Source organism: Vulpes lagopus, chromosome 21, assembly GCF_018345385.1.
Source record: "Vulpes lagopus strain Blue_001 chromosome 21, ASM1834538v1, whole genome shotgun sequence".
NCBI lineage: Eukaryota > Metazoa > Chordata > Mammalia > Carnivora > Canidae > Vulpes > Vulpes lagopus.
The window spans coordinates 14,593,273-14,615,086 of record NC_054844.1 but is presented as its reverse complement, the minus strand read 5'-3'; the positions used below and the strand labels follow the sequence as shown (position 1 = coordinate 14,615,086).

General features: G+C 36.1%; 1 protein-coding gene across 2 annotated transcripts in view; it reads right to left on the bottom strand.

Moving 5' to 3' along the window:
• Positions 1-21,814, bottom strand: part of PTPRO (protein tyrosine phosphatase receptor type O) — a 239,848-nt gene that overhangs the window by 82,663 nt on the left and 135,371 nt on the right. For both annotated transcript variants that reach the window (XM_041736849.1, XM_041736848.1), the window contains exons 3-6: positions 10,156-10,314; positions 7,962-8,114; positions 5,859-6,302; positions 3,819-3,980 (exon numbers count right to left, since the gene is read on the bottom strand). In XM_041736849.1, the coding sequence (XP_041592783.1) occupies positions 3,819-3,980; positions 5,859-6,302; positions 7,962-8,114; positions 10,156-10,314 (918 nt within the window). The remainder of the gene's footprint in view (positions 1-3,818; positions 3,981-5,858; positions 6,303-7,961; positions 8,115-10,155; positions 10,315-21,814) is intronic.

Below are 21,814 nucleotides of genomic sequence, written 5' to 3'. Positions count from 1 at the left end.
AAGACTGGCAGCTGGGCCGGCATGGCTCTCTGGCCCTGCCCAGCTGGCCTCACCCTTGGATCTAAGGCCAGCGGTGGCAGCAGCAATGGGAGCATTCTATGGACAGACAGACAGACAGACAGCTCCACTTGAGCTGTCCTGTGCCTCAGAGGTTAGCCTCGTAAATTCTCCACCAGAGAAAATTTACTTTTCTTTTCAAGAAGCGTGGGTGTGGAAGGGGGGTCATTGCATCAGTGTTTACAATTCCTTTGCCGTTAGGATCTTCCATCTCTAGAAATAATTACTTTGAGATTCAAATTAGCCTCTACTGCCATCGTGTGAAAAGATTTTAAATTTGGTAACAGCAGGATCAAAGAGGTGGGGTGCGATCATATTAGCGAGGAAGTAGGCAGCAGGCCGACTCAATTACAGAAGCTGCCTGAGATCTGGGTGATAATTTGAGGGTCATGGTGGGTTCCTCATTATAAAGTGTCTCCACAGAAGTGCCCACTGTTAGCTTTGTTCTCTTAAGTTGCTCAAGTGGTTATTAGCCCAGTGCCTGACACATAGGAAGGATCTAGAAGGGGTGAGGTGGTTATTATCTACAGAAGTTCCTTGTTGAAATGCACATGTGCAACCTTCCTTTATTTACTGAGGATACGCTTCCCAGTGTCTTAAGAGGGAGCTGTATTCCTGGGCTGGAACCCAGGAGGGGAAAAGGAGCAAGTGTTTCTGCTGGGGACAGCCATCTCAGGCTCACAGCAAATGGGGCCAGGGAGATCATGACAATAAAAAAAAACGATAATAATAATGATGGCAAAGAGAGCATTCGGCATGTCGTAGGCTTTGTTTTAGGCTTACGTATGTTTCCATACTTAATTCTTTAACTTTCATAACAGACCCATGAGATAAGTATGAGTATTAATCCCAGTTTCAGATGAGGGCGCTGGGGCAGAGATAGGGTAAGTAGAGCTGGGATTCACCCACAGGAAGGCTGCTTCCAGAATCCATGCTCTCAACCCCTGCATGAAACCTCTGGGGACACTAGGAGCCTGGGGAAAATTCTGGTTTGGAGACAGGAAAGGTGACCAAAACTCAACTTTGCTCATTATTAATGATGTAACCTTGGGCAAATGATTTAGCTTCTCTGACTCTGCCAATGTACCGGCCAGATGGATTAAATCATAGAATGTTAGAATTGAACACCTGAGAGATCCAATACTTCATTTAACTGATGAGAACACTGAGGCCCAGAGATGTGTATGACCTGTCCAATGTCACAGAGCTAGTAAGTGCTTGGGGCCCAACCCAGACTTCTGGTCTCCTGGATCAAAGTTTTGTGACAATTTATCAGGATGCCATCTATCACTGGCATCAAATGAGATCACATGTGTTAGAGAATTATGTAAATTTGAGGTATTATCATCATTGTGAGGAAGATTCCTGTGGTCCTAGGGCCACAGTGAGCCATGGTTGGAGGAAGCAAAATGAATTCTCTCCTTCAATTTTTTTTTTTTTTTTTAATGTTAGGACTTTTTACGTTAGGACTAACCTGCTAATCAAGCCAAGATAATGGGTCGCTGCAGGCTACATGGAAATGGACTTTGCTGTCAAATATTCCTAGGCTCTAGTCCTCATTTGGACACTTGGGAAAGTCACTAAACTTTCTGTGACTCAGTTTTTTTTCCCACCTGAAACATGGGGATAACTGAAATATAAGGCTGTTGGGAGGCTAAGGTAAATGTCTATCTTCCTTTGCATCTCTGAGGATAGCCTTCAAAACTGCGTTAATACAAGTCATAATGCAACAAGACAAACATAAATGTTGATGTAATTTAATAAATATTAATGTCATAGCTTAACACTGGAACAGTTTGGTCAGGAAAATGGGCTGCTAATATAATTAGCTGGCATGAGTCCGCACTATGTTGAGGGGGCTTACTCAGTTGAGTGTAGTATTTATATCTATAATATCCCATTTTAAACTAAAGGTGTATATACAGTACACTTGAATAATTCATTATTGCAGAGGGGAATGTCATAAGCACGAAAAATATCATTATTTTATTGGCAAATAAAATTAAAAAAAACCAAAATTTTTAGTGCCCTATACTTTTCTAGATGAATATTAATATACATCTCTTTGAAATAATCATATTTTTAGCAATTCTACAACATTCTCAACAGTACTAGTCAATCTGGATACTCTAGAGCAGAGCGCCCAACACATGAAAGTAGTTCCGTGAATATCTGCTAAATGTACAACAGAATTAATAAAATAGTATAAATATGGGCCCTAGGCTAAGACTCTATAATTTGGTATAAGAGGCAAGACATACACAAATAAAACAAATCTAGAAAACTATTATACACAAATAAGCTCTGTATTTTGTGTTGTTCCCTATGAAACTCAGTAGAAATTCAGAGAAGGGAAGGGCCAGCATGGCCAGAATAGCTGAAGGAGCTTTGCCAAGAGCTGTTGACACTTGTGGTGGATCGCTACTGACAGGGAAATCTTTTTGTTAATAAAACACTTTATGCTTCATGGGAGGGACACCTGGGTGGCTCAGCGGTTGAGCATCTGCCTTCAGCTCAGGGTGTGATCCCGGAATCCGGGATCGAGTCCCATATCCGGCTCCTTGCGGGAAGCCTGCTTCTCCCTCCGCCTGTGTCTCTGCTTCTCTCTCTCTCTCAATCTCTCTCTCTCTGTGTCTCTCATGAATAAATAAATAAAATCTCAAAAAAAAAAACAAAACTTAATGGGAAAAACCGAATACTAAACTTTGTTCTCATTCTCTAGTGACCTCACATCAGAGATCTTCTATAACCAAAAGACATGCAAGCAATCATGACTATTCTTTCTGTATATCTAATGGATCTTTAGGCCTCTTACCAGTAGTGATATTTTTAGGTTCTTAAGTAGAAATGCTACATAGAACGCTTTGAACATTTTTCAGTTGTTAAATAAACTGATCTCTTCCCTCTGTCCCCCTTCTCATTCTCCCACCTACCCTTTTGAGAATTATTTGGTGAAAGGTGGTATTTTGCCTTTGGAGAAGGTGATAAAGTATATATGGCGATAATCTTTTTTTTTTTTTTTTTTCGATAATCTTTTTTGAAGAGCCATTTTTATCCATTGCCTTCTGGTTTTTTTCTTTCTGCTGATGGGAGGCATATTTAACTGCTGATAAACTAGCTAACTGATGTTTGGCTTCTAAACCTCTGGTGAACATATTCAGATAAGCTGAAACCATTACAGATATGCATGATTTGTGTAGTTTTGGGAGGCTAGGTATTTGCTCGGTTAATGCCCCTCATAGAATCAGTAGAAACCATCCTAAGACTTGACAGTGGAGCTTTTAGGATGCTCTAGCCTTGTTTTCTTATGCCAAATTTATGGTGACGACCTAGGTCTTACTACACTTAAATCTGTTTTTCTTTTGAATTATCTCAGCTCAATATTCTAATGAGACTTTCCCCACAGTCCAACAACATAAATTTTCTATAAGTCCTCAAACAAAAGTCATATTTCCTAAACAGTGTGTCCATGTTCTTGGATAGTTTGTTCTGGCTAGTGTGGAAGGTCAGCCTAATAAATGTTCAATTATCACAATAATAAAAAAATGCGTAAGTTAAATCTCTGGGTAGGTTTGCTACTATTAAACATACATATATTTCCTCTGCTGTCAAAATCTCATGGATCTGGGCCTCTTCTGACCTTGACAATTTCTCAGGGTCTCTGAGGTTTGATGAATAATTGATGCCCGAGCATCATTAATCTCCCCAGTTCCATTGTCCTAGCTCCCCTGTAAGTGCAAAATAGTCTCTTTGGTACTTACTGATATAAAAACTGAGTGATTTTGCTGACTGACTTTTCCGAGTGTCACAAGATCCTGCGGAACTAAAGGTTGTCACGGATAACTTATATTTCCCAGGCTCCTTCAGTTCCGCAACAAATTCATGTGCTTCTTCATCCACTGTCAAATATTCAGTAAAGTTTTCTGAATCATATATAAAAAAAGGAGAATATATATGAATTGAAACCTAAAAGGGCCTTGAATGTGGACAAGTCAATTAATTTTAAAAATAAGTATTTTTTATACTGTTTCCTTTTTGTCATGTTTAATTATACATCTTCATCAAAGGTACTAGAAAAGAAACATGATCGAGTATTCAAATTTGTTTTTCAGGATACTTTTAAATAACCAAACTAAAATATAGCATCCAAATCAATAAAACTTAGAGATGAGTATATACTGCACATTCTTATCTAATGTCACCCAACAACATTGTATGCACAGAATAGAAGGAGACTGTCAGGAGAAGATTACGATAGTCGACTTTCTCATCTGAGTATAAGGAATAAAAAAATAACCAGCATTAAGTATCTTATCAGTTCTTTGTGGTAGTATTAAATATCCAGAAATGCCTTAGAATGAATTGAATTATTTCTTATTGGAAATTCTTCTGAGTAGGTTTTCTGACACTAGTAATACTTGTTCACCTGTCTTCTTCCAGATTTTACTTTCTAAAAGTAAAAATGGTTTTTACATGCTTCAAAGTCCACCTCCTGCTGCTTATTACTTCATTTGAAGTTGTTCTCAGGAGTTGGTGACTACGAGAGCCTTCAACAGAACACACTGCAGTCAGATAAAAGCATGATTGAACCTTCATGGAAATACTCATTTAAAAAAATTGTGAGTTACAGGAACCTATTTCCCACAGAATATATTGTGGACCAGAAAAATAAAAGATTAAAAGCAGATGAAGACGGACATCTTTATACAAGTAATTCCAGGTAAATGTGAAAACTTTTGACTCAATAATTGGAAATGACAAAGGATTTCAATTTTTTTTTTTAAGGATTTCAATTTTATACGGTTTTCGAATATGGTCGATTGCTCTACAATCCAGTATAGAGGAATCCACAGATTTTGGTGTCTTATTCTATTAAATAAAATAAAGGCAAACAATATGTAATATATTATACTATATGGTACTAATGCCCTACCCTGAAAAAAAAAAACAGCTATCATTTGAACTGCAAATATTGACAACCTGACAACTTTGCCACCCTAACTACTAGACTGGAAAGTATAAAATGAAATATGTTATTGTACAAACAAAACAAACAGCAAATAACTATAAAAACCTAACAACAACAACAACAAAAAACCTAACAAACAATAATTTAGATGTGATTTGTGACCCAAATTAACTAAAGGCCAGAACCCTGGTTTTCAGAAGTTAGTGGGCTAAAATGCAAAGAATGGCTCTCAGATGCTGGATCAATGGATATGATACACAGCAGCTATGTTGAAAATACTAGTGGCTGTGCATTTTCTATTTTACTACCAGCTCCTCTTTGGGAAAAATGTGGAGTGCTGCTGGTTCCCCAGAGGCACACCCTAAGGCTAGATGAGGACACAGGGCTGATGCTCTTGGGAAAGTAGCCTTCTTGTCAGATTGTTTTGCTACATGCTTCATAAATCGTGTATTAGAAAACAGAAAACTTCTCTAGCATATTTTGTAATTTGTGATGGTTGGAACTTTAATTCAAAATCTTTCCAAACATAAGGTTTTCCTCAGTGGCCTGGGGCGCATGATATATTGGGTAGTGAAATATACACAAGTTATTAGTACTTGCAATGTAGAAACTACCCAAACCTTGAATTCTGATTCTGCCTATTCAATTTTGTTTTCTAGTCTTCATGGGCATTGCTACTCAAATTCTTCCCTTTCTTTACAATTTTTCTTTAAATATTAACTGCCTGCCATCAAGTCTTTTTTTTTTTTCTAAATATTTTAGGTTTAACATATTTCAATGTCCTTTCCTTTCCACACCATATCTTATTTTTGCTGACTTCCTATTACTTTACCTTCTCTTTCTATGTGGATATGGAACCCATCGAAGGCGGTGGGTGGTTTGGGTGGCAACCAATTCAGTATCATTTGTACAGGAAAAAATGAGAGAGATCCTGCTGTTGATTTTTCCGTCTCACTGAGCGTACTATTATTTTCATATTCCATGGGAAGGACACTGACAAAGTCATCTTCACTTTCTGGGGTGGCAGATGCACTGCCCCACCAATAGGGCTGGGATGTAGTTTCGTAGTCACTGCTGTTGAAATCGGGCCAACCAGAAGAAATGTTGCCAGAGGGAATTTCGGGGGTTTCGTCTGTAAAATGGAAGAGTTTGTCTTTTCCCACTGTATCTTGGGATCTCATGAACGATTCCTCTGGGAAATTGCCACTCTGTTCTTCCCAGTTGTTTTTGTTCAAGTTTACAATACGAACCGAGATATTTCGAGGTGGATAAGGGGCTGTAAGAGAGGGAATTTTCAGTTTCAAGTAATTTTAATTCTGTTATAATGAATACTTAATCTATAAGTGAGTCAAACACACAAGTGGATTTACAAAGTAGAGGTCAGTTTTACTTCTACTGTATAAAGATAACCTACATCAAGAACTATTGTGGTGTCAAATACACATTTATCTAAGAATTTGTGCATAATGTGCACACATGAGCGTATCACCACTCATATTTCAGATACATTAACTAATGATATACATTAACTAATGACAGTATGCTTGTCCATGTGGTAATTTAACCATGTCCAAAGCAGAGTTGTGTAAATATTCTTCAGCTTATCAAAATCACCTTTAAAAAAAAAACTGAGTCTCTGCCATTGGATCTTTCTTACAAAAAAGCAGCTATAGTGTACTTAGCTATCAAGATAAAAATTCTCCCTATGACATAGTTATATTTAGGAGAGTTGCATATATACCTTTAGAAACATTAGCAAAATATTAGAAATTTAGCTTCACTCCTCACCTCTCCAGAATGAAACATATAGGCACAAAATTAGTTTGTGAATTATGGAAGCATACTTTTCTAGAGGTAGAAAATTATGAAGGCACAGTGTGTGGTCTACCTACAACAGTTTCTACTTATTCTTCAAATAGCAGCTTAAATATCACCCCTTTCATGAACTTCTAATAAAAATTAATCTTTCCTTCCTTTGTGCAGTTATGTAATTTTGTACCTCCTAGGACATTTATCACAATCTGCCTTGAAGGACGGCCATTTGTATTGTATCTCTATCATTTTTGAGGACAGGAAACAAATCTCACCAGACTTTGTCTTCATCTCTCTCATACTTAGAACGACTTCCAGGTAGAAGTCACTCAACTGATATTGCTTCCTTACTTAAATTGAATAATGAAAAATACAAATAGAATCTTAGATGTTGCCATGAGGTAAGTCACTTATTTAGCTGTAAAGTTTCTTTGACTTGGCTTAATTATTGAAAATCATGAAATCTTAGAATTCAGATTAGCAGAGTCTCGGGGGTGACCTATTACAATCCCCATTCCCAATGTCCATATAAAAGGCCTCTCCAACATTCCTAATGAGTGATTTGGGCACATTAGGCATGGGTAATGTCAATTATCTTGATATTGGTGATAGGCATTTAGAATGTGTATATTATTTCCATCCATTCTTCCATCTATCTCCCATCCATCCATCCATCCTATAACAGTGCTTCCTATTAGTGATGCTACAATAATTAAACACTACAAGTTTTAGACATACATCTGAATCCCAATATTTTCCTTTAATAATGTGATATTCTGTACATCTATCATTTTTACTGCCATATGTGAATTTTGCCAGGTTATAGAATAACTGATGTCTACTTCATCAAGTTAAGTTACTTAATTATAACCTTTGGTAGTATCATGTACTTTTTTCCCATTTAAATATTATAAATCTATGATTACATTGGCATATTTTAGATTTTTCTTTTAAATATTTTACTCAGTTCCTTTTACACTGATAATTTGTTTTAGAGTAGAACAAATATATATTTATTTCTTTGCTCTAAGACAGTATTTTTCTCAGAACAATAGAAAGTATACATGCAACAAATATATGATTTAATTATTTTTTAACAAATTTAATTCTTCAGAAGACTTACCAGTTCTATGCTGTTTGGGTTCATGACTGATGCCACTGTACTCCACAAGAGTACTTTTATTAAAAGTTGCTTCAGATACCAGCTGAAAAGTAATATTACTATAACATATTCCTGGCAGCCAGTGATTAAATACTGTTTTTCCCTTAAAGAAATCTGAGAAGAATAAAGACAATCATATTAAACTTTTGGTCTCCTAAATGCCACATACTTCTAGAAAGTTTTAAACAATTATGATTAAATAGCCATAAGATATTATTTCCTGCAACTTCTGGCATGGTCAGTAATACAAAATTGGCATAAAATTAGAGATGAAAATTTGGATCTTTAGATCCAAAATCCTGAAAAGCTTTTTTTCTGCAAGAATTGGATACCATTGGAAGTAAGTTTTTATTATAGGAACATTTGGTTTATTAAATGGAGAAGATAACATATAGAAATTGTAGACATTAGGTTTATGCTAGCCATTTACTTTATGATAAAAATCAAAGATATTTTGCCATTTTATGATTTAGGAAAAAGTAATTTTATAAGGCATGCTTTTACTAGGCTTACTTGTAAAAACTGGCCTATTTTTAAAGTAGAATGGTTTATCTACACACGATGAAAGAAAGAAAAAGAAAAAAGAAAGAAAGAAAGAAAGAGAGAGAAGAAAGAAAGAAAGAAAGAAAGAAAGAAAGAAAGAAAGAAAGAAAGAAAGAAAGAAAGAAAAAAAATTTCATTTGGAAAACATTGAAGAAAATAATAAAATTAAGATTCCAATCCAAATTAGAAAGAAATGTGGGAAAGAAACCAAAAGTACCATTTATTGAACTAAAAGCCAAAAATAAATTTAAAAATCAATTAACTTAAAATGGAGAGCAGATTGACTTTTTAAAAAACTCCTAGCTTTTGACAAAACACGAGAGACACCTAACTCTGGGAAGTGAACAAGGGGTAGTGGAAGGGGAGGTGGGTGGGGGTTTGTGGTGACTGGGTGATGGGCACTGAGGGGGGCACTTGGTGGGATGAGCACTGGGTGTTATGCTATATGTTGGTAAATTGAACTCCAATAAAAAAATAATAATAATTCAAAAAAAAAAAAACCTCCTAGCTTTTAATTCAGCAAAAATTCCAGAGAATGCTTTTCAATCGTTCACAAACTGGTATTTACATGTGATCAATAAGCAAATAAAGCCGCACTTATTAATCTGCACATATCTTTTAATTGAAAATTTAAAAATGCCATAACTTGTGGAGTCTGTTTATATTTATTTGATTTTTAAGTTACAAAAACTATAAATTCACTGTGTGCATTGTAAACAATGTCTTATAAAAAAGAAATCCATGGAAGAAATGAATTTGGAAAAGTAGCAAATCAAAGTGACACTTTCCTAGATATCATGCCTTGTGTGCTTCAGTACCCATTCTCCATCTCACCAATATGTATTTCCAGTTACAACCAGTCAACTTTGATGGCCATCATCTATGCTCTCAGAGAGAAATGTTAAAGTATTGGATCCTGAGAGTATCTAAGTCCTTTCCATCCTAATTCACTCCTAATAGAGCTGAAAGGCCTTCCTCCTTCCCTCCCTCTCCATCTTCTCCCCAACAGTCTACTCAGAGAAGGCAACCAGGTTCTTTCAAAATGATAGATTCCCATAGGGTTCTCTTTTTCTCCTCTCCCCAGAGGGTCCCTATCAAGCCAGTATAAACAATAAAACCAACTTTTGTATATTCATGCAATCATTTAGCTGGTCTACAGATACATACATCCAAAGGAACCAAAAAGCATTATCATTCCCATTTGAGGATAATCTTGGACCACCTCCAAGCGAAACTTGGTGGAAGGTACCTTTTTTGCTCCTTAGTTCTAGATATGACCTTCTAACATATTCAGGAGGAAACAGGTGAGATGCTTCTAAGTTTAGGTTCAAATTTATTTCTTGTACCAGACATGCTGCTTTTGACAAAATTAACATACAAGTATAATAATTTGACTATTTCTTGTGCTTATGTATTACATGTGACTCTAGCAAACCAGATGTTCTAAGATTCCTCAAAACAGGATTTTCAGAAATTAGTAACTATTTTTAATGGTTCTTCCATGGTCAGATAGTGAATCGTAAGACCTCTTGAGACCAAGAGAGAAAACCATTTGGCAAACATCATGTAAAAAGAGTAGTCCTCATTTATCACCCTTCCTTTTGCTTCTTACCTTTATATAGCATTGTTCGGAAGTCTTTACCTTCCCAGTAGCTTATGTTTACTCTTGTGAAAACATTATATTTTTCTGGATAATGAATTTCAAACAGGACTCCTGTTTCAGGAGAAGGTTTATAGTCATATATTGAAACACTGGTTACAGGTAGGGGTTCTGCAAAAGAGAAGTAAATGGGCAAAGGGGAGGTGGAAAAAAAGGAAGAAAGGCCATTTTCAGTGCTTGAAGTACCAAAAATTACACCTATCAGAACACTTTACACACTTTCATTATCCATGAGTGCTAAACTGCTCCATACTTATGGGTTGACTGTTCTCCACAGCAATAATTAACAAAGTACATTTATGTGGTGGGTTGTGCCTCTCAAAGAACTTTCATATTCATTTTTCCATTTGCCTCTTGCAACAACCCTGAGATCTGGGATGCACAAACATGAATATTGTCATTCAATAGATAAAAATAGCCATGAGGACTCAGAGACTTCAAATTATTTGGCAGAGATAATTTAACAAATACATGGCAGAGTCTGTATCTCAAAATTCCTAATTCGTTTTTCTTTTTTCCAAGCCAAGAAAACTTGATATCAATAACAGGCCAGTAACAAAAAATACATTTTGGCTCTGCCCAAGGATAAATGTTTATGTGATCATTTATTTCTTTTTGTAAACTTAGTACTTATTTTTCTATATTAAATATAATATCACAAACCACCTTATGTTGTGAGAACTATAGTTTATCAAACCAGTTTTCCTACAGAAGTTTTGAAAATGTGGATTTGTATTTTGCTTGAATTGTTAATATATCACAAAACTTTTAAAATATTCATTTTCCAAAACTGCAATTTGCTGTACATCCATATCTCCTCTGTATCCCATTCTTCAACAAAATTCTTGTAAGAATGACTGAGCTCCCTCACCCTTCTGAAGGAGCTGTTGGATAAGTTTTACTTGCATTTGTTTGATGTGAGAAAATCTTTTAAATAATTTGGTTTGGAGTCAACTATTGTATTACAGACAAAAATAATTTTGATTTAAAGTTTTATCATTAGAGGATTCTCAGACATCATCTACAGCCTAAATGAAAGCAATATCCTTACTTTAAATTTTACACTTTTAAAATTTGTTTCAATACCATAGGACGCCAGAATTTGATTTAATTTATTTGATGAGTATCAAGTATCTACTTTGTCTTAATCTGTAGGTAAATATTTTTTATTTTGCTCTCTAGGATCGCAATCTATTTCAGCTTTTGCTTTTGATTGAAGAGATCCAGGAAGGACTGAAGCAGCATGTTAAAACTTTGATTTTTCCTGGAATTGTCTTAAAAACCAAACCAACATCTGTCAAAAGTCTTCAGATTATAGCATATATTGTGATTATGTACCAGTAGCTATATACTGTATTCTCTGGTTAAATGTTTCTATTCTATCTTTGACTTGTCCTAGGTCTTCTTGCTTGAAGGTAACATTTACAGAGTGAACTCACTTGTGTCTTGTAAACAAACAACTCAACCAACCCGAGAAGACTCTTGTGTATTTGTCTTTGATTAAGCCTCCCCAAAAGTTTTGAACTATTTGAATGTCTTTCTTTCAACCCAGTCTAATTACTAACCCATGGAGTCTAACATATCCACCTACTGCCTCTGGATCTAAGGAACCAAAATGAAAGCTAACAACAAAAAAAAGCAGCCACAGAGCAGAGACTCTTCCATGGCTGCTGTCTAGTATCTCATCTTCACCAGGGTTCTGTCTACTGGAAAGAGAAGTGAGAGGTCTGTCCAATCTTTCCTGCCTTGGGGCCTGGCATCTGCACATCAAAGCCATGGCCCAACTTTGAAATACAAGAGAGATGAGGATTACAGCATAGATATTTTATTTTGTGATTTTTTTTTCTGCTGCTGCAAGCGACTTAAGTTTAAACTAAGAATTTTCAAAATGCCTCCTTGGATGTTTGCTTCCTACAGTTCTCTCGGCTTCAACCTAAGTGACCTAGGTCAGCTGTAAATTCTAAAATTCAAGCCCGGGCATTACTGAGCCATATTCAATCCAAGAATTACTATTTCCAATAGAATTCAAATGCATTCTCTAAAAATAGTTTACTTTCTCTCCAGTGACATCCCTCATTATTTTTCTTTTTAGAAATTAAGTGATGTGCTATAAACCAGAGCTGTTATTACTCAAGTGTTTTTCAGTGATGACAAGATTTAAATCTTGACCTAATTCAATAACCGTTTCTCTGCTAGCCACCGTGTACTCTTCCATTTCTTGTCTTAGGAACCAGGCTGGACTGAATAGAGAAATAGAGTTGTTAGAAAATGTGAATCATTTATTTATTACTTCTGTTTGTTTATTCCTTTTTTGTCCTCAGGTTTTTCTATTTTCAAAAAGCTAAGTATTACAAAATATATTTGAAAATCACTCATATAACTTACTCAGATCCCATTTGTCTCCCTCCCTGGCCAGAGGTAAATTATTTCTCTGAATTTGATGCCTATCTTCGATGTGATTTTTACTTTTATATGTATATGTATCCCACATCCATACAGAATGCTATTTTGCATGTTTTAAAGTATGTTAATGATCTCATATTATATGAATCATTCTGCAGCTTACTTTTACCAACTATCAGTGCTTTTCAGATTTGTTCATCTTGATGCAAGTATCTCCAGAAACTTTATTTTAGTGTTCACTTTAGAATTATACAAACTATACAGTTTATTTGTTATTTTGTTAGCTACAATCATCCACTTTTGTTGCAATGTTGCAATAAATGTCTTGGGACATGTTTCTGTAGGGTATGCACATCTTGGATTGTATGAGATATTGTGAAAATGTGTTCTAACTTTGTCAGTTTACATTTCTATTGACAGTGTATCATGATCCCTCTTTCTTCATATTCTTATCCAACACCTGCTAATATCAGCCTTTTTAGTTTTTGCCACTCTGAGACCTGAAATTTTGCCTCTGTTTTAATTTCCTGTTCACAAAAGAAGTTGATTATCTATGTTTACTGGCCATTCAGCTTCCTTTTTCTTAAAATTGTTTGGTTCTTTTGTCTGTTTCTTGGGCTCTTTTTCCATATTTTCTGATAATTTGTAATGCAATTTTTGTCATTTACTGCATTATCACTGTCATTTTTATTTCAATTGTGTCCTATGCCTTCCTTATGATTCACTTTCCTTATTAAAACATATCACTTAGTAGTTATTTAAGTTATGGCCTAGGAGTTAAATTCTCCTAGGATTTGTAATCTGGAAAGGTTCTTTATATTTAGTCTTGATGTAGTTTAGGCGGATACAGAATTATAAGATATCCTCTCATTACTTTGAAGCTATTGCTCAATTGTCTTTTAGAATCAATTATTGTAGAAGAGAAAACTTCTGTCAGTCTAACACTTACTTCTTTGTAGATATTATGCTTTTTTTCCCCTTTAATAACTTCTAAGCTTTTTGTTCATTCTTGATAATCTGTGGTTTCACCATCACATATCTAGATGTGATCTTATTTTTGAATTACCTTACTAGCGATTTGGACACTTGTCAATCTGTGGATACATGTCACTCTTCTTTTCTTTTCTTTTTTTTTTTTTTAAGATTTTATTTATTTATTCATGAGAGACAGAGAAAGAGAGGCAAAGACACAGGCAGAGGGAGAAGCAGGCTCCATGCAAGGAGCCTGATGTGGGACTCGATCCCAGGACACCGGGATCATGACTTGAGCTAAAGGCAGATAGATGCTCAACCACTGAGCCACCCAGGAGCCCTCTTATTTTCATAGTCAGTTCTTGAAATATTGTGCCCATTATTCCTTCCATTCTCTTTTCCTTTTTTTAAAAAAGAAGATTAAAGACTTTATTTATTTGAAAGAGAGGAGTGAGATAGAGATAGAAATAGTGATAGAGAGCGAAAGAGAGAGAGAGAGAGAGAGAGCGCGCGAAAGGGAGTGGGGGGAGGGGCAGAGAGAGAAGCAGACTCCACACTGAGTAGGGAGCTCAATATGGAGTTCTGATCCCAGGACCCTGGATCATGGCCTGAGCTGAAGGCAGACGCTTAACCATCTGAGTCACTGCATTCTTTTTTTCTGGAACCCTTAACCTCCTTAGTTAAAGCCTCTCCCACCTTCATATTTGAGAATTGTGCTAAACTATGAGGCAATCACAGAGTATTACCTTTCAATTTACTATTTAACTGTTATCAGTACAGAATTTATCCCATGAATTGAAGTTTTTTGATTTAATTTAAATTTGATTAAGTGAATTTTGCCTAATCTAATCCATTAAATATTTTTTTAATTTTTAATAATAAATTTATTTTTTATTGGTGTTCAATTGGCCAACATACAGAATAACACCCAGTGCTCATCCTGTCAAGTGTTCCCCTCAGTGCCCGTTATCCATTCACCCCCACCCCCGCCCTAATCCATTAAATATTAAATTAAATGACTGTATTTTGCATTTCTAACAGATTTTAATCTATGTTTATTTGATGCATTTTTGTTTAATTTCTGCCAATCTTTCTTCATTATGTTTTAATCCTTTTGAATGGATGGAATTCTTATATTTATCTTTTTGAACATCATAACATACTGTAAATTTTTTTCAAATTGCTACACAAAACATAATCTGCAATGTCATAGTTGTTGTTTAGATGTCTATTTTTTAAAAATAGATTCTTCTTGTGTTTTGATATACAGGCCCTATGCTAATTTTAGGATTTTTATTGCCCTGTTTCTTGCTAATTATTCTTGTTGTTGAGGCAATTTAGCTATTGCATCCATTCAGCACACTGCAGCTCCCAGTTTAGAACCAGGACATTTAATATTATTATGAGGTTCTTGGTATTGTGGACAATATAGCCAGCTATCACAAATTCATTCCTTGAGCCAGAGGGTAACTAAATTTGGTCCTTGATAGTAAGACTGAATGCATGTTTCCTGCATCCCAAGGCCTCCATCTATAATGTTATTACAAGCAGAAAGAATCTGCTGTAAGCAGGAGGGCTGGCTCTATGCATTACCTGGTATGGGGCATTTCAATCCTTCTCTGTTGGGGTACAAGATCAAGGCTGTGTTCATCCAGATGCAGAGAACAGAGGCCCCAGAACTTCATCCTATCTCCCCACTTGGAGTTTCTGATTCATACAGACAACTACCTTATTTTTTTTTCTTTTATTTTTTAAAAAATTTTTTTTAATTTTTATTTATTTATGATAGTCACAGAGAGACAGAGAGAGAGGCAGAGACATAGGCAGAGGGAGAAACAGGCTCCATGCTCCAGGAGCCTGATGTGGGATTTGATCCCGGGTCTCCAGGATCGCGCCCTGGGCCAAAGGCAAGTGCCAAACCACTGCGCCACCCAGGGATCCCAACTACCTTATTTTTGAGCCTACCAATATACTTCTGGTTTTCTTTTTGCTTTGTGATAAGAGCAGAGTGTGTCAGAAGCAGATATTTACTATATTATGTTGGCAATAAATCCTGATGTTAAATTTCCATTTTTTAATTTTAATTAAAAAGCTTTAAATGATGTTTAATATGATCATCTTTTTTTCTCATTTAGGTGTCACACATAATAAAATCTGATGTTTAAATTGAAGACTATTTTATGTCTCTTAATTATTCTTGAATCATTCATGACAATCACGAAGTGATTCTTAAATGTCTGGAAGTAAGTATCTGAGATAGAAGATGAAGGAACAAAGCAAATGTGGAGCAAATACTGTTTAAAAAAGGCAAAGTTAACACTGTACTTGTTGGTAATTGCTAAGAGCTGAGAGGTGCTTTTTTCTGAGACTGCTCTATTTTGATGGGTTAAAATTAAAGGAGCTGTTGGATCAGTGACCAGCATTCTTGCTTTTGATGTAATCTAATATTACATGTGTCTGTTCTGACACAGTCCTCTTAAAGGAGAGAAATCTGTGACTAGGTTCTCACTTTTTTTTTTTTTAAGAGTGAGATAGGATGAATGGGTGGGGTGAGGCAAAGGGAGAGGGAAAGAAAGAATCTAAAGCAGGATCCCCACTCAGCACGGAGCTGGTGTAGGATTTGATCTCATGACCCTGAGATCATGACCTGAGCAAAAATCAAGAGTTGAACGCTTCACTGACTGAACCTCCCAGGCATCCCAAGGCCCTCACTTCTGATAGCAGGAGTAGAAAAAAGGGACCGATCTCAAGTCCCAGGCCAGAGCTCCTAACATAAGTTTAAATGGTCATTTGGAACCCAACCTCAGCTCTATCCATTCAGGCCACTGAGGTGAGCTGGCACCTCCGGTGGTCCAAGAGTCATGGTTACTATCACACTCATGAATTTAGTTCAAGTCTTCACCACTTCCTGGAATATGTCAACAGCTAAGTTATTTTTCTTGCCTCCAATCTGATCTTAATTTTTTCTACTTGTTTTTGCTCAAAACTTCTAAGCCTGCAGTCTACCTGATGCTCTGTGTCAGTGTCTCTCCCTTAAATCTGCCCTTAAATCCCTTAAATCTCCCTTAAATCTGCCACTGACTTTGCCCTGTTTTGACTCTCCTTTGCTTCCAATCCTTTGAGTAATTTTCTGTTTTATATCATTGGCATTGTTTATATTTATCAATCTTATATTAAGTGCTACACATTTTGTTAAGGAGTTTATTTTAATATATTTTACATTAGAAAATACTACTCTATTTTCAATACCCTCTACCAAATCAGCAAACGCACAGCCCCCAAGACAAAGCTGGCCTGCCACTGGTTTTTGTATGACTTGTGAGTTAAGAATGGCCTTTACATTGTTAAATGGTTGACAAAAATTAACCAAAGAATATTTCATGATATATCAGAATTATATGAAATTCAAATTTTAGTATCTTTAAATAAAGTTTAATTAGAACACAGCCATGCTTGTTCGCTTGTGTATCACCTATGGCTGCTTTTGTGCTGCAGCACTAGAGTTGAATATTTGCAACAGACTGTAAAGCCCACAGAACCTAAAATACCTATTACCTAAGTCTTTATAGTAAAAGCTTGCTAACCCCTGAGATAGACTGAACATTTAAAAACTTAGGTTTAAAGAAAGTAATAACCTGCCTAATGCATCACATATGGTTTCTAGATTTCTTTATTGGCTCTAAAGTTCATACTTTGGGCCACTACTCAAAATAGCTGCCCATTCCAACGCAGAATTGAGGATCCTATGACTTACAGTTCTAAGAAGGAGCTTTCTTATTATGTCCTTTCTTTGTATCTGTCACCATTCCTCATCACTTATAAAGTCTAAACTCTTTTGTAAGGTAGTCAAGGTTCCTCCCAATTTTTATAACTACTTTTCTTATTATTTTCTAGAACCATGGAAGCTTGCCATCTTAACTCCTTGCCATTCACAAGAGGGTCATGCTATGCAAAACTCCATTCTTTGCAAATATGATTCACTTTGGCTCTGTTTTAACACTTTCATTCTTTATTATTTTAGCAAATTTTCACTACATTCTCAATGATTGTTTTTCTGAGGTGCCTTCCCAATATTCTCTAGGAAGCCTGAGCAATCTCTCTCACATAATTCTCCTCTACCATTTATCATGTTTTTTATAATGGTTTGTTCGCCTTTTACATTAGAGTTTACCATCTTTCAGTGTGGGTATGAAGGACATGACATATAGAATGTATGCAATAAATAAAATAAAAATTTGTGCATTATTTTTATTTATAATACATGAATTTATATTTGTATAATGTATGATTACAGGCTTATATTTATACAATATATTATAGAATACATAACACTATATTTGTAGGGTTTCTCTAACATGTTCTGCAATGTTTACAACTACTATCTCTCAGATTTTACTAATACATGAGACAGCAGTGTGTAAATAACATTTCTCCTATTTTTAAGCAATTGTTTTCATGTGTTATTTTATTTATTAAGAAAGGACTTCTCTCTAAAGTTCAGGCAATATGCTGACGGTTCTTAATCAATTAAATATTAATCAGATGTCGCAGACTAAGGGTTGTGAAACTCCTTTGAATTGGCCAAATGACTTATTTGTGCTGAATTTATTTTTTGCCATGTTTCTCAGCCTTCTCTAAGAGCACCAGACTCAGAACAAGTATAGAGAACTATCAAAGGACTGCCTCAGGGCCAATTGCTTTGTCACTGCTTATTTCATCAAGATAAGCATCTAACACACAATAAATGCCTGCAACAAATGTACCCTTTTATTCTCAAGAGCAATGTGTCATCTCCTTGAGCAGATACTATGAATGTTTCTTAAACTTAAAAAAAAGCTTCCCCTTATAAAACTAAAGATGACAAAAATACATCATTAACTGACAAATAGTGGTTAATTTTAGAGCTCAAAACTAATCTTAGTCATTATGTAGTTTTTAAAATACCCTCTTTCTTAAAGGAGGGCACTGAAACCAAATGTCATCTAAGGTCACCTAATGCTTAATGTCACAGAAATACTTGTGCCTTAATTCCCAATTCTTATATTCTGAACCTATTATACCTTTTAAAATCTTGGATGTTATAGTTGAGTTTTTAAAATGAGACAGAATATGAGAGACAAGAAACCATCATTAATTAATTTTTGCTCTTTAGCATTCAATGCAAATTTCCTCTTCCACTTAGGATGTAGAAAGTTATAGGTCAATGTCACTCTCTCAACTCTCAACAAGAAGAAAAAGCCAAATAATCTATGAGATAATTTTTTTGAGTCTATCAGAGATATGAGATTGCAAAGCAACCAAATGAACTAAATACCTAAGAGTGACAAGCCCCCTGCAAGCAGAAGGGACATTAACTGCTTCACCTTTAGCAGAACATGACAGGAAGAGAGGGGCTCCATTAAAGTAGGAAAGAAGATAAATTTTAATGAATTCTTAAAGGCTGGGTGTGTTTTCAATGATAGTTTAGAACTGTTCTGTCCAATAAAATAATTATTAGCCACCTGTGGCTATTTTAATTAAACTTAGAATAAATCAATACTAAATAAAATTAAACATTAGTGGCTACTGTACTGGACAATGCAGATATAGAACATTTCCAGCATCCAAACATTCTAGGACAGCACTAGTTTAGAATGATTCAGAGTTTCAGACACAAGTGGAATCCACACTTTATTTCTAGCTCTTATTGTGGGCTTTAATCAGGTACTCATGTGAATACTGAGGGTAAGAGACAATAATTTGCACCACTGATAGATCAGGTTGAAACCTTATTCAATTCTGTGCATCTTCCTTGAATGCAAAACAGAAGCCTTAAGGCATTGGGGAGGGGCAGAAACATATTTCCCTCCAACTTTTCAGGAAAATATACCCCCTTCTGAGGGATGGGTAGAAGTGAAAGAGTTTGGTCCTAGGAGAGGGGCAGAAACTCTATTGGGCCTAAGATCATCCACTCATACAAAGTAGATTTCTACTACTGGGGAAAAGGCAGGAAACTCCAACCCCAAACCTTCCACAGATTTGAAGTAGACTGGCTGTCAGTGTATAGTGAGGGGTAGGAATGCTGAGAATTTCCCACTTAGGATCACAAGGTCTGCCCAGGCCTGAAGCTGAACCAGGAGAACCAAGAACCTCACCTATCTTCACCAAAAGCTTAGCACTAGTAAAAAGCAAAAGAAATCCATTGTGAGGGAGGGGGCAAAATCATGGGGACTTTCTGTGATGCAGGCATTCAGGACTTGCTGATACTGAGGATAGAATTGGAACACTGAGAAATACACTCCACCATTGCTGGCAGGCAACATTAGAAAAATGTGAAACCTGTGTGAACCGAATGTGACTAATACCCTAAACCCCACTTGACTCAACCTCCCACACTAACAGCTTAGCAATATGGTAAATTTAATTGAAATCCAACAGTATAAATAATTACATTAAGTATAAATTGCTCTAAAGTAGCACTGTCAACATTGATCCACTAGCCATATATGCTTTTGAGCATTTAAAATGAGGCTAGTGTGAAGCACCTGGGTGGCTCAGTTGGTTAAGCATCTGTCTTCAGTTCAGATCATGATCCCAGAGTTCTGGGATAAGGTCCTGCATCAGATCAGGCTCCCTGCTCCGTGAGGAGCCGTCTCCTCCCCCCCCTCCCTTTGTCCCTCCCCCTGCTTGTGCACTCTCTCTCTCTCTCTCTCACACAGTCAAATAAATAAAACCTTTCAATAAATAAATTAATCAATTAATTTAAAAAATGAGGAATTTGCAACTTCTTTTAATTTTAATAAATTTAGGCATAAAGGTTATAAATGTGTAAACTTTTTTTTGAAGATTATTTATTTATTTATTCATGAAAAACACAGAGAGATAGGCAGAGACATAGGAAGAGGGAGATGCAGGCTCTCTGAGGGGAGCCTGATGCTGGACTTGATCCCAGAACCCCAGGATCATGCCCTGAGCTGAAGGCAGATGCTCAACCACTGAGCCATCCAGGTGCCCCAATGTGTAAACTATTATATTAATTATATATTGAATTAGTAATATTTCAAGTGGAATGGATTAAAAAAGCTGTTATTAAAATTAATTTCACATTTTCAGAAACTTTTAAAATGTGTTTACCCCCAAACATAATATGCATATATGGCTAACATTTTATTTTTGCTAGATAGTGCTGGTCTAAACACTCTGATTAAGAAACAGATTTTTAAAAAAATAAAAGACAGAGATTTTCAGATTAGAAAGAAAAGCAAACTGAATACAAGAGACCTATTAATGCATAAAGACAAACAGTTGAAAATAAAAGGATAAAACAAGTATACCATGAAAAAACTTAGGAAGAAAATGAAAATATCTATACTAATAGCAGACAAAATAGATGTCAACACAAAACATATTTCTTGGGATAAAGAGGGCCATTGCATACAGATAAAAAGGTCACATCTTGCTAAAGCTGGTGCATGTGCATTGGCCCTGTGTTGCCCCACTGCCTCCCTAAAGCTAGTGAGCTCATACAGTCCATACAGGGGATGTTCTTTAATCACCTGGCTCTGGTGGCCAAGACACTTGTGTTCCTGGGTCCTACAGAACTATAACAATTGAAGAAACAGTTATTGGCAGGTTAATAACCTCAGGGCACTGCACAGTACTGTACTGTACAGACAGTACACTGCAATACAACAGCAGACACAGGCCTATATACTTGTCTCAGCCTGAGAGGCAGGCTTCAGGTTTGTCACACATCTAGAGGTTTTGGAGGTGCTCCTAAAGAACTTAGGTCAGGTAACACTGCTTTTTTAACCTTCTTCATTCATGCTACCACTTGCTAGTCCAGAAAGGAGCTTATACAGTTGTTTGGAGCCCTGATTTGGGCAACCGTTGTCCAGGGAATACTTCCAGATCACCTGGTCTGGAGGACTGCAGGGTTAACAATTGTAGTCCCACAGGACAGTACATACTTTCATACTTTAAAAGCTATTGCCAGAGGGCATGGCTTTCAATCAGCCTTAAATGAGGTGCTGAGTGAAATCCCTCCCTCTGGAACACTGACAGATCTTAGCATACCCTCACCAACTGAGACTTATCAAGAATAAATCAGGCTGCCTAGACAATCACAAAGATTCGAGAGACAACCAAGGGCCAGGGCAAAGTTGAACAATAATGTTCATACCCTACACAAGGCCACTCCTTCCAAACTGGGAGAAGTAGCTGTTTCACTTAATACATAGAAATAAATACAGAGAGT